At 36.0% G+C, this 13,324-nt stretch overlaps 1 protein-coding gene across 1 annotated transcript in view; it reads left to right on the forward strand.

Annotated features, from left to right (window-relative positions):
- Positions 1-13,324, forward strand: part of MIER3 (MIER family member 3) — a 37,572-nt gene that overhangs the window by 9,304 nt on the left and 14,944 nt on the right. The window contains exons 3-5 of the mRNA XM_044681054.1: positions 4-522; positions 3,619-3,764; positions 11,389-11,523. Of these exons, the coding sequence (XP_044536989.1) occupies positions 4-522; positions 3,619-3,764; positions 11,389-11,523 (800 nt within the window). The remainder of the gene's footprint in view (positions 1-3; positions 523-3,618; positions 3,765-11,388; positions 11,524-13,324) is intronic.

A 13,324-nucleotide genomic window follows, 5' to 3' on the forward strand; every position in this document is an offset into this window, starting at 1 on the left:
GAGGTGTGGCGTTGTTACAATGGGGGGTCGGGAGGCTCCCGCGACGGCGGGGTCGGAGGGAGGCGACCATACCCAGGAGGGGACCGCGGGTAGCGGCGGCACCGCCACCAGCTCCTTGCGCCGGTTTCGTTTCTCCGAAGCTTGGTAACTTCCTGAGCGAAAAGGGCGGCTGGAAGTTGCCGGTTCGCGCCGGGCTCCTTTCCCCCACCCCCACCCCCAGGCCTGCGGCGGGTCTGGGGCGCTGGGGACTTGGGGAGGAAGAGGAGGCCGGGGAGTGGGGGTGGGGGAGCGGGCCGGGACGGTGGGGCTGGGCTGCGGCTGCAGCTGCGGCTCCGGCTCCGGTGCGGGCTGCGGCCGATGCGGGGCTGCATTGGGCCCCGCCTCCCCCTCCCCTGGAGCCCGCCGCGCGCCGCTCCTCTTGGGGCTGGGCGCCGTCAGCCCCCTGGCCGGTCTGCCCTAACCCCACGTCTCTTTATTTCTTCTTGTCTCCTCTCCAGGCTTCCTTTGGAAGTTCGAGCCCAGGTTTGTCCCGTTTCCTTCCCCCTTCCGTGGTCCCGGCGGGCGGCGAGTGGTAACGGGGCTTGGAGAAGCTCTGGCCCGAGGCATTCCCCCCAACTGCAAACTCTCTCTAGATGCTCTCATCGGCCCTTCCGTTTTGTTTTGTGTCCTATGAGTTAATTGTTCGAGGAACCAAACAGTCGTAGTCTTTTTCTTATGACTTTTTTTTTTTTTTAACGGGACCAGTTGGGAAAATTCACCTTTAGTTCCACAGAAGTTAAGCGTATAGGTAACAAAAATGAATGTTTGCTTTTTAAATAGTATATGTCTTGACTTTTAGCCATCAAATTTGGGGCAGGTCTAGTAAACATTCCTTTAGAAAGTTTGCTTGGAATAGTGTTCAGTCTACTAAAATCAGATTTTGCTTTGTGATTTTTAAAAAGATTGACTCAAAAATTAAATTTTGACAATTATTTCTTCTGGATGGACTGTGGATGCTATAACACAGCCCCCTTTTCCCACTTATTTCGATTCTCACACGAATTGAAAATTTTTGTTGGAAACCTAGGTTGACTGTTCTGAGTATCATCTAGAAAATGAGAAAGTTAGATTAGATGATCTCTAAATTCCCTTTGAGCTCTGAGTCTGATGATAAAGGAAAAATCTAATAAAGGAAGAAGTAAGAGGGAACCAAAAAGGTGACACTTTAAAGTGATCTCAGTAGAATCAGAAACTATTGACATTTAATTGAGTACCATCCTTTATCTAAACAGATATCTATAAGTAACATTAAGTAATTTATTGCCAAATTACTTAATATTTGAAGTTAGTGGTGGATTAGATAACATTACACTTAAGTAAGCCAGTTTTAGTATGGTACAAAGGTATTTAAAGATAATTGTCAACTAGAATATATTCTGGAAAATGTTTTTTAAAACTTAAACCAGCAGAGGGTAATTCTTATTTACTAAGTCTTTTGGCATAAACTGATAAAACACAAAGCAACTTCAATCAGTATATATTCCATTTACTTGGAATTCTCACAATTCTAGATTAACTCTAAAAATTCAAAGAAAAGACATTTAACCAAAGATACCACTTCATGAAGATAGAAAGGTTATTAGTGAGCAAAACACTTCAAGTTGACAAATTTTACTAAGTGGTTTTATAAGAATATTACAGTTGTGAACAACAACTGAGTCTGTGCTTTATGCTTTTGTTTGTGATAATTTGTGTTTAGGAAAAGAAAGTAAAATTAAGACCAATTTCATGCTGCTGACTCTTCCTTAGATGATGATGATGATGATGAAATTGCTTTTTTTTGTTGTTTTAGTTTTTTTTTTTTTTTTAGTTTAGCTGTCTGGTATTGTGTAGATATACCTAGGTGAAAAGAAAAATGAAATTGATGACAAGACATTGTCTTGGTAACTAAATAGAATACATCTTATTTTAAATTAAGCAACTCCTATATATTGCAGGCACATTGTACCAGATTATTGGTCTACCAGAGAACTTTAGGATCAGTATCATATAATTTTGCAGTTGAAAGTGACATATAGAATCTATGCTCTGAAATTACTATGGAATATGGTTGGGAGGACACAATGTAATTAAACCTCGGAGCTCTAGAATATGGGAGAAGTTCCCAGGAGTTACTTAAAAAACAGAATTTAGTGGCATGTATTTTGATTTTGAGCCATTCAAATTCATACTTCTCTCAGGAAAAACAAAAAAAATTACTTCATGATCCCCCAAAGCTTTAATGTTCTCATAGGTAGAGCCATCTCATTAAGCATTTTTAAAAATGTTATCATTACAGAAGTATACTTAAAAGAATTACATTCTCTAGCAGTTGTATTAACTTTTAGAAATGTTGGTTGAGGTTTTATGAAGTCAGCAAAAACGATGAAATGATTCTGGGATTTTTAAATGGTGGAAAATAATTGTTCTAGTTGTATGAAATACTAGTGTGAAACAAGTGGAAGGAAAACCATTTAAAAAAATTAAGTAACATTGTGCTTCTAGGATTTTACTTCACCAGTTTTTTTTAACTTGCTGAAGAATTCTATTGCTTTGGTTTAATTTTTATGTAAGAGATATGAACAAATGGTGCAAGCTGTGAAAAAAATGTTTTAATAATACACTTTTCCTCCAAATAATCCTTGAGAATGTTTAAATTTTTTATCATTTAATTTTAACATATAGTACAAAATAAGATTTATAACAACAGTTTTATTTTACTATAACATTGAGGCTTTACGCAAATGAAAAAGTGAGTTTTCAAAGAACAAATTGCTGTGGCAACAACAGTTTTAAAGAAAATATACACAGATAGTGTATCCCATAACAAGCCAGGTTTTAAGAAATTGTTTTGTTTTATGTTTGAGAAATGTTTTCTGCTTGTATAAACTAAATCATCTTTAAAAGGCAGTGGATTTTAATGATGCTTATTTCCTCATTTGTTAAACACCTATTTTAAGTACAAAGAACTGTGGGAAGACAGATAGAATTTTGCCCTCGTGAAGTCTACATTCTGATTTTTGTTTTTATTTGTGCAGACTTTTAAGTAAGTTTGGCTTTGTTTTTATTCAGACTTTTAAGTAAATTTGATGTTGTCAAGTTAAGAAAAAAATCACTTATTGGGGCTTCTGAGATACTACTCTAGACTGTCTATAGAGAGCCCTTAGAAGGCCTTAGTCCAAGCTTCTCAAGGCACAGAAGAGGAAACCAAGTTCCAGAAAGTTTAAATAACTTGCCTGAGGCTACACAAATGGCAAAAATCAGTGTCATGGGCAAGATCTGAACCTATGTACTCTGCTTCTCAGAGTGAGTGTTGTTTCAGGCACATGCACCACCCTGCCTGTTTCTAAACCAGCTTCTTTAAAGAAGCCAAAGAAGTAGTGTGCCTTTTCTCTAGGGGGTGAAGCTTAAGTAATATTAAAGGGATCTTGTGTTTAGTATATGCTAAGTTGAGACTCTTTCTAGAAGTAGAATGCTTTCTTATATAGGCTACACATAAATTAACTTAATGAAACATTAGATCTATGGTTTAGAGAACACATTTTTACTTTGTAAGTGTTTTATGGATATATAAAGTGACTTGGTTTATTTTTATTATAGTTGGGTCTTTGTCTTCTGAAGATCATGATTTTGACCCTACTGCTGAAATGTTGGTACATGACTATGATGACGAAAGAACTCTTGAAGAAGAAGAAATGATGGATGAGGGCAAAAACTTCAGTTCTGAAATTGAAGATTTAGAAAAGGTAGGAAAGATTATTTTGTGGTACTATTCAACATAAAGAAGTTTAAAAATGTTAACTAAGCTCATTGTGGAAAGATATAAAGAATTTTGCCCAGTGATATCAGACATTCTTTAATAGTCTTATAGTCTGCTGTAACATTTTACATTTTTTAGAGCAGAGTTTATAATTCCTACACTGTTATTATCCTTACATTACGTCTGTGAGGTAGTATGGTGACTTAATATAGCTGAAAAAACCAAATCACAGTTCTTAGTGGCTTGAGTAAGATCACATGTTAGTTATTTGCAGGTCAAATTAGAATGTAGGTCTCTTGAATCCCAGTCTAGTATTCTTTCTAGATGTTCATGCTACCTTACTGATCTTTAGCCCTGATTTTTTTGCCAGATAGGGAATTCTTCTAAAACATTTAAAGAGGATACACTGTACTTCACTTTTAAGTGTTTGATCAGTACAATAATCCCTAAAATCATCTTTTAAAAAACAGTAAAGTTTTTTAAACAGTAAAGCACAGATGCAGTTAGAAGTGTTTAGTAAAGTGCCCTATTTTTCATTTTCATTTTTTTCAAAATCAATATATTTGCCATAAAGAGCAACTTTTAAACATATCAATGAAATGGAATGGATAGGGGAAGCTATTTTCTTAGGGTGCTAGCTCCTGGAGCTTGTCCACATTATTGAAAAAATTTTTATTGAATATTTCAAATGAATAAGAGGTTCAAGAAAGAACTGAATGTTATGTCATGTATCCATTTTTCCTATGTCTAAACTGATAAGAGAAAAATGTGTATATCTATAGATAGGGAATACATTCATCTTTTAGAAGGTAATTTTACCTTGGTTTAAGAGGCTTCATATACAAAGGATATTTTGTTTTTAAAAATTCTTTTTTACTTCAGTTCTTTATTTAATGTATCTTAGTATATTTGAGTGTGTTATGTGCATATATATGTATGTATGTATGTATGTGGGCAGGGAGGAGAGAAGGTAGGACTAATTTTTCCTTCTAATTGTAAATAGTTAGTAGGCATGATACTTATGAGCTTTTTTTGTATTTCAGTGTCATATTTAAATGTCTACTATTATTCAAACTTGGTTGCTACATTGAGCACATAAAGCTCCATCTACCTAAAACTAGCCTCTTTATTTGTATATTTTGACCTCAGATCAGAGTGATGGTTATTCTCTTAGTAACATCCCTTATTAATAGCACTGATAATACTCAGGATTTATATAGCACCCTTCTCCTCGAGAATTCAAAGGACTTCATGTGTATTTCATCATTTATCTTCCAAATAGCCTTCTGGTCTGAGGAGGCAGTATTATTACCCTCGTGCCATAGACAGAGAAATTCAAAGGTCTCAGTCTCTCTGAGATCAGCCCCAGGGCAGGGAAGAGAACCTCAGGTTCTGTCTTCTATTGTTGAATATTCATCTCCTCCTATCCCACTGCACTGATGCAGTTAGAAGTGTTTAGTTTCTATATTTTATTGACAAATCTGATGTTTGAACAGATGTTTGATATATATTCTACTCATTTCCCATGAAAGCAAAGTAAACTGGAAATTTGGAGATATAACTGTTAAGAAATGCTCCTTTTGATACAAGAAGAAAATTATCCTTTCTTTATTACCCTACTGGGAAGATGGGTAGAATGACTTCACAGTATTTATTTGGTGACGAAGTTGATAAGAACAAATACTCAACTACCTGTTGAACTTCTTTACTGCAATTCAGCTTTGGACCTTGACGAGGCTAGCTTCTCACTATCTTTCAAAAGTATGTCCATTCTTCCTTTAAGTGCAGAAGAGTTTGTGAGCCACGCTTATTAAGTAGCTCTGGCCCATGGCAGCAGAGCCATAGCATAAAGTTGAAAATCAGGTTGCCAGGGTAGCAGTTTAACTCTCACACATTATTTAGGAGTTAGAAAGCAGCTTGCTTTGCTTGATATAAGGGGCAGAAGTTGGAGGGGGAAGGGGGAAAACATAAGTCTATCTTTCACATGTTATTGAGCAGTATCCTCCCAAATGTGAAAGTTTGACTTGTAACATGTTGATTTCTGTCTTAGATATGCTTGTATGCCTTTAAGGACAATCCATTCCTCCCAGACAGAAAATAATGGAGGCAAATTTCTTATATTTAAGTTTTGAGTCTTAAAATAGTATGAAATCATTGAAAATTTATCAGAACTCTTTTCTGTGACTGAGTGTTTTTTCACAATGACTCATTTTTGTTTTTCAGTGTTGTGTTACATAGATATATAATCATGTTCTTCCTGCAGTTTTTCTTTAGAAGATTACAGTGGAGTTTGTTTTTTTTTTTGTTTGTTTGTTTTGTCCAAAAATTTACATGTATAAATCGATATTAAATCTTGGAATGCTTAAGATAGGAAGTTAATACCCAAAATGTCCAAGCTTACAAATTTTTAAAACCAGTTTTACCATCCTCCTGTAGATTACACATATCATGAGGTAGTGGATAAAGCATTAAACTTGGAGTCAGGAAGCTTGAAGTTTAAATCACATTTCTGTTCATGACTTAAGACTTCACTGAGTATTAGAAAACTCTCAAACTCTATCTGGGATGGTCTTGTTTGTTCTGTGTTCATGTAGGGAGTTTCCACATCATCTTATTTTAGATTCCTAGGTGGGAAGGTAGTCTTATTTCTGCAGGGTCCACTTCAACAACTGGTTTGACCTATGTTTTAATGAACCTTTTACAAAGTTAAAAGGAAAAAGTATTCATTTGAAGAGTTAAAGGAGAAAATCATTATGAATAACAGAGTTCCCAGTATGTGCTAGACTGAAAATCCAAAGAGGTATAGGACATAATCTCTTAGTTTATAGTGTTAACTATTCTATTTCCATTTAGCCATTCACAGAGCAAAACATGATGCCATCTCCATGATTTTCATTTTATTTGGAAATTCCCACTAATAAAATTATCTACTCTGCGTTGATATGCACCATGAGGTTCGTAGATCAAAAAACCCCAAAATGCAAGCCCATAGAGATATTTATCTTTCTATGCCCAGTTGATTTTGGTTCTCTCTCTGCTGGAGATTGGGGGTAGCAGAAAGCAGATAGAGAGGTTTATTGGTTGGAGCTAAGGCAAGCACACAGTGCCAGATCAGTAGGACTTTCTCAAACTTGGGTATTTTTAAAGGATATTTGATTATGAAGAATTAGTGGGTTTTTAGCAATAACACTAAATAAAGTTAAACAGACTAGATAATTCTAGAATCTGTCATTTCACTGGTATGGATACTTCCTCCACTAATATGGATTGAAACCCTTCTTTAATTACATTGATGGTCTTTTAGGGTTGATTTGGATTAAAAAACATCTCCCTGCTGCTATTCTGCTGGAAGAGTTTTAAATTTAGCTGGACTAGTCCTTTGACAATAAACAGTAGCCAATCAGGAGGCCTTTTGTTAATACCTCCCCCTCACCCTCCCACCTGGACCTTCTAGAACTTCCATTAGGCACTTCCAAGCCACCATGAGGCATTGCAGTAGGACTTTCTTGGGAGAAATAGAATAGTAGAGGTAGAGACATATAAACAATAGGAAAGCACCATGTTTATACTTTGTTCAGTAACTTTATACACATGACATTCTTATGAGTTCTTATTTTATTTTAGCATCAACATTTTCATAAGTGACATGTTTAATACATTTTTGACTATTCCTGGACCCATTAATTATTACTTGTCACTCTTTTTGAGTTCAGCATCATTTTTAGTGTCTTCTGTAGATAACAAGAAGTGTTACCAGGAACACTAATAGTCAAACCTTTTTATGGCTCTTGTAAAAGTTTGGTCAGAGAGGAGTTTAACTTAAATGAATACGTTTTGCTTCAATGTTGTTCCTGTCATTTAAATACTCTTTCATTTTAAAGCATGAATTTAAAATGTTCTTAATTCTAACATTAAAGTCTTTAGGGGAGGTTTTCATTTTTAAAAATCTATATAACTGTTGAATTCAACAGACAGATCTATTGAAGAAAAGTTCTTCAAGCCTTTTTAAGATCAGTGAAAACCAGTAAATTACACAATTAGGAAATGGAACATTTAAAATTAAATTGGAGTTAATAAAATGCCTTTAAAGGCATTCGAATCCCTGGAATAGGAAACTTTATTAAAAATCTTTGGTTCTACTACTGATTCACTGGATAAACTCATTTAGTTTTTTAAGTACCTAATTGCTTCAGCTCTAGACTGGTAAAATTTCTGTATTGAGTAACTGACCAATAGAGGAAAACAACTTTTCTGTCTCTGACTTCTATAGTGCTTAACGGATTTTTAAGAATGCCAGATTGTGCTACATTTTAACAATACCCCATTCTAGATGCTTTTGATATATCTGCTTGTCAGAAATCAGAATCCTTTCCATTTGTATCATGATTAATTCCCAAAATGGACTGTATTCTTTAGATCATAGGTACAAAAATACATAAACCAATAAATCAACTTTTCAGAATCACATATAGATTCTGATGCACAAAGACATGTAAATTATTAAATCAGGTGGGTGACATTTGTTTGGAATTTAGTCATATACATTGCCATACATTACAGATAAATTAGTTAAAAGAGAATCATAGATTTAGGACTTGAAGGGACCTTAGAGGTAATCTAGTCCATCTCCCTCAATTTGCAGATGAGAGAACTAAAGGTCACTGAGAAAGTAACTTATACAAGGTCACTCAGGTATAAACAGCAGCATCAAGATTAAGAGCCAAGTCCTCTGACTCTAAAATGAGAGCTTTTCCACTATACCTTTCTTAAACTCTAGACCATCTCTTTCTATGTTAGAGTTAAAATAGTAACTAAGGAAATAGAGCAAACAAAAGTTTGGTTTGATGTGCCTTTAAAACTATTTAATGAAGAAACAACTGTCTACAATTAGGTAATAGTTTCAAAATGATTTCTAGTTACAATAAAATATGACAGTTTCAAAATAATTTAGGCCACTGTGGCTTAGTGACTGAAAGAAAGCAATGACTGAGATTGACATTGTCAGAATCAATTTTATGACTTCAGACAAGTAACTTCCCTTTGCTGTACTTCAATGCCGTCTTGTTTCAGTGATCATAGTAAATTTATTTCAGTTCAGATGTTTGCTAAGCACCTCCTAGGTTAGGATTTTGTGCTAGATGCTTGGGACAAAGAAGATAAAGGACTGTTTTCAAGAAACTCACAGTCTAGTGGGGAAGAGTGATCCAAAGAACTGATGCTAACTAGGAGAGAATGAATGCAGAGAAAGAGAGGAGAACTATGGGGAAGGGTGAGTCATTGCCTTTTGTGTTATCTAGGAAGCTTTCATGAGGGAAAGGTGTATTGTAAGTTGAACCTTGGGACAGGAAAGTCAAGGAAACATTTTCTAGGCAGAGGAGACAGATTGTATAGATGCACAAGAAGCAGTGCACAGGATGGAGTGGAGCAACAGTGAGGTTGAGGCCAGTTGTTTACATTGTGAACCTGGGAATGAAAATGGGGTGACATGAGTCTGGGAAATAGTTTGTGGATGGATGATGGGGGGCCTTTGAATGGCAGGACAGGTCTATGTTTTAGTCTAGAGACATTGAGGAGCCACTTACTGGATTTTGAACCAGGTATTGATGTGATCAGACTGTTATATTAGTAAGATTACTTTGGAAGGGGTGTGAGGAATGCACTGGGGCGGGGACGATCCTTCATAGGCAAAAGAATCTTGTAGAATTATGTTAGAATTGTTTATGTACAAGTAATGAGCCTGAAGAGGTGTGATGGTACAAAGAGAGAGATACTTGCAGGCTAGAATTAACAGGTCTTAGAAATGGATTATATAGCGGCTAGAGGGAGAAGAGGTATTATAATACGGCTGAGGAGAAGGGTAGATTAAAAGTGATTGGCAGGGAGTTGGTCCAGCTGAGAACAAACTGATGATATAAGGAGAAGCAAGTTTGCACAGTCCAAATATATATATATATATGAAGCATTATGTATTATATGAGACTAGAGTTTTAAATGTATGTACTATTGCAACATATGCTTTCAATTATATTTTAATTTCTGATCATAAGATTCAGAAATTAACATATAGGAGCTCAACAGAATTATACAGTCACCAGTGGCATTTAATAACCATGAATATTCTCAACAAAAAAATTTGACATATAATCAAACAAACCTGACAACATTTAGATCTGAACTCAAGTCTCATGTAATACTTTGTACCACGCCTATTAATATTAAGAGATATGTTTGCTTATTGACTTTTCCATTGGTAGAAATGATGTGGCTCTTTGGGGGCCCAGGGCTGAGAATCATTTCTTGAGTGTATCTAGCATGTACATGTCCATCTCTACCATTTGTAACAGAATACAACTCGGCTTCACAGCTTTTGCTCTCATGATGGTAGTTTAATTTCTGGCTCCCCTGCCTTGATTGATGGTACCACAGTTCTTTATCTTTTGGGGAGGAGCAATACTGATCAATGTTCCATTTCTCATCAGACTTCCCAAGAGCTTCATTCTTCAAGTCTGGTCAACTTAGGTGGTCTCCCATCATATTTCCATAGGCCCTACATGAGAAGATGTCTTGGACAGTGTTTTTCTCCATCACAGACTTCTCTCTCTGCAAGCAAGTCTTTCCTTAAATAGTTGCACAAATGTCTGCAACAGTTCCTTCTATCCAATTTGTTTCCATTTGACTCCCAAGGTTATGAGTCTCTATGACTAGGAGGATGATGGGGCTTGCAGCAGAAATATGGAAGTTAGGAGAGGGAAGGTTTTGGATGAAGATAATAAGTTTTGTACATGTTAAGTTTAAGGAATGGTGGTGCATACAAGTGGAAAGTCCAGCAAACAGTTGGAAATGGGGGACAGAAACCCTGGGGGGGAGATGTTAGAGGGCCACGAATGGAAAATTGAAGGACTCTTACACTACTTTGACAGAAGAGAATAAGCAAAGAAGACAAGAAACAGAGAGGTAGGAGGAGTATTAGGAAGAGAGTAGTATCATTGAAAGAGAGAGAGACTCAAGAGGGAGGGTTGAGTCAGTGGTGTCAACTGCTATAGGTGATCAGAGAGAATTCTGTATCAGACAACTGTAGTTTCACATCAGTAACATGAAAATGTTTTCATTCATATAATAGCCAGAACAAGATTTGTTAATCAACTTTCAGCAGCATTTTTCAGCTGGACATTTTCTAATCAGAGTGAAACATACACTGATGGATAAAGAAAAGCAGAGTATAGGGACATAGCAATTAATATAATGCCAGTAACAATTAGGAGAAAATCAAAAGCAATCTAAGCCAGTGGCACCTTAAGCAACTGGTTCAATGGAAGCTTTAACAAGAGTCATCTTTGAAGTGAAATATAAAATGAAAAGCATCCATCCAAAAACTAACTAGTTGAGAAATTTCATTTTATTGTGGTCTTCTCTGCAATAGTATATTGAACTCATCACCTCAACTGTAGTTAATTACTTTGTTCTTTTGATGCTCTCTAAATCACATAGTTTGTTTTTGTGCTTTTTAGAATGCGCTAAATAAATAGTAAAGATATTTTGCTCACTTGTGATTCAGTAGTACACTGTCTTTGCAGAATACATATGTGTTGTTTTTATTTTTGCTTTACAAGGAGGGAAATATGCCTTTGGAAGATTTGCTGGCATTCTATGGCTATGAATCGGCAATTCCAGGAATAGCAGGTTCCAGTGCAAATAGCTCCCCAAGTGAACTTGCAGATGAACTACCAGATATGACACTGGACAAGGTAAGTTGGCACTAGGTCTAGGTATCATCATTTAAAATTTTAAAAAATTGATTATCGGGGGCAGCTGGGTAGCTCAGTGGATTGAGAACCAGGCCTAGAGACGGGAGGTCTTAGGTTCAAATCTGGCCTCAGACACTTCCTAGCTGTGTGACCCTGGGCGAGTCACTTGACCCCCATTGCCTACCCTTACCATTCTTCTGCCTTGAAGCCAATACATAGTATTGACTCCAAGACGGAAGGTAAGGGTTTTAGAAAAAAAAAATTGATTATCTTTGTCTCTTGATTATTTTTCATTTACATGGATATGATCTGTTCAGCATAATTTGACTAGGTACTATGTTAGACACTGAAGCTACAAAACAAAAGTGAAATGGCCCTTGTCCTCAAGGAATTTACATTCTAGTGTTGCTTATTATATATTTCTCTGATGTTTGCTTCATCTTAAATAAGAATGCAAGTTCCTTGAGGGTAAGGACCGTTTTACTTTTGTCTTTGTATCCCTTAGCACCTGGCACAGTACCTGCAACATAGTTGGTACTTCATACTTGTTGATTGATGGATTTTTTTTTTGGTCACAAATAATTTATAGACAGTAATTATTTATACAATTCAACTTGAGCTTGTGAATTCACTCATGGCTTGGGCGTCATTATGATGGGTACAATGTATCTAAACTTAGATACATCTGCAATTTATAATCTTAAAGAAACCCAAGTATGGTGATAACTGAAATTAACATGCCCTTTAGGAATAAAACTTTTAACCCAGTTGATGGGGTTTAGGCAAGTTAAAAATCCAGTATATTCAGCTTTGGATCAGTGACATACTGGTCCAAAAGTAGGAGATGTTGGTGTTCTCTCAGATTCAAGTCCCTCTTAATGTTCCCAACAGGACATAACCTTCCCCTCCTCTCCCCAATGTAATAGCTACTGGCCTAAAATATCTTGATCTAATTGCTTCAAAATCAGAGAGATGCTACCTAGATTACCCCTGTACACAAAGGACATTCTAAAGAGAGGCAGCAATAGCATCCCTCTTCTCATTGTATCAAAATTCAAGAATTGTAATCTGTATACAGAGGAAGGAGAAGGAAAAAGATTTCACACTCCAAGTTTCCTGGGTTATTTTTATGTCATTAATGAAGCTTCTAATAATGTTCATCATTTGAATTTGTCTTGTCCATTAATAAAGTTATTGCTTCATAATTCTGTGTTTTTTAAAGGTACAGATTACTTGTGTTGTGCTTATAAAGAAGTTTTAAAGTCTTAAATGGTAACATTGAAATATTGAATTAAATACAGTTAAAGGTAATTGATAAGAATTCATCAGGTTTTTAATATCCAAAGGGGATTTCAATTGGACTTCAGATATATGGAGTTAGCTGGCTCTTTTTCTGTAGTCTGATAAATCTTCAAACTACAGTATAAGGTAGAAGTTATATCATATGAAGGTAAGGAATAATTGTAACTTTTATTTCATCTTTTTTTTTAAACATCTGCGTAGGACCACTCCCCACCCCCCCCTTTTTTTTTGATAGTTGAAAATATTTTGGTGATTTTGGGCAATTTTCATTTCACGTTTGTGTGTTAGGTATTGTTTCTAATGGAAGTCCATCTTAAAAATCAGTTTACTGCTTCAGGCTTACTTTCTGAATTTTTGCAGATTCAACAGTAAGAATACTATTGTTCAGAGTTTTCAAGAATTAGAAATTAATACAGTAAGTTGGCGAAATATAACTAAGCTTCAGTTGAGATCATAGTTATAGTTCTTAGACCAAGACTACAGGAGAATTTGTAATCCT

The sequence above is a fragment of the Gracilinanus agilis genome, chromosome 1 (assembly GCF_016433145.1).
Source record: "Gracilinanus agilis isolate LMUSP501 chromosome 1, AgileGrace, whole genome shotgun sequence".
Classification (NCBI taxonomy): Eukaryota; Metazoa; Chordata; class Mammalia; order Didelphimorphia; family Didelphidae; genus Gracilinanus; species Gracilinanus agilis.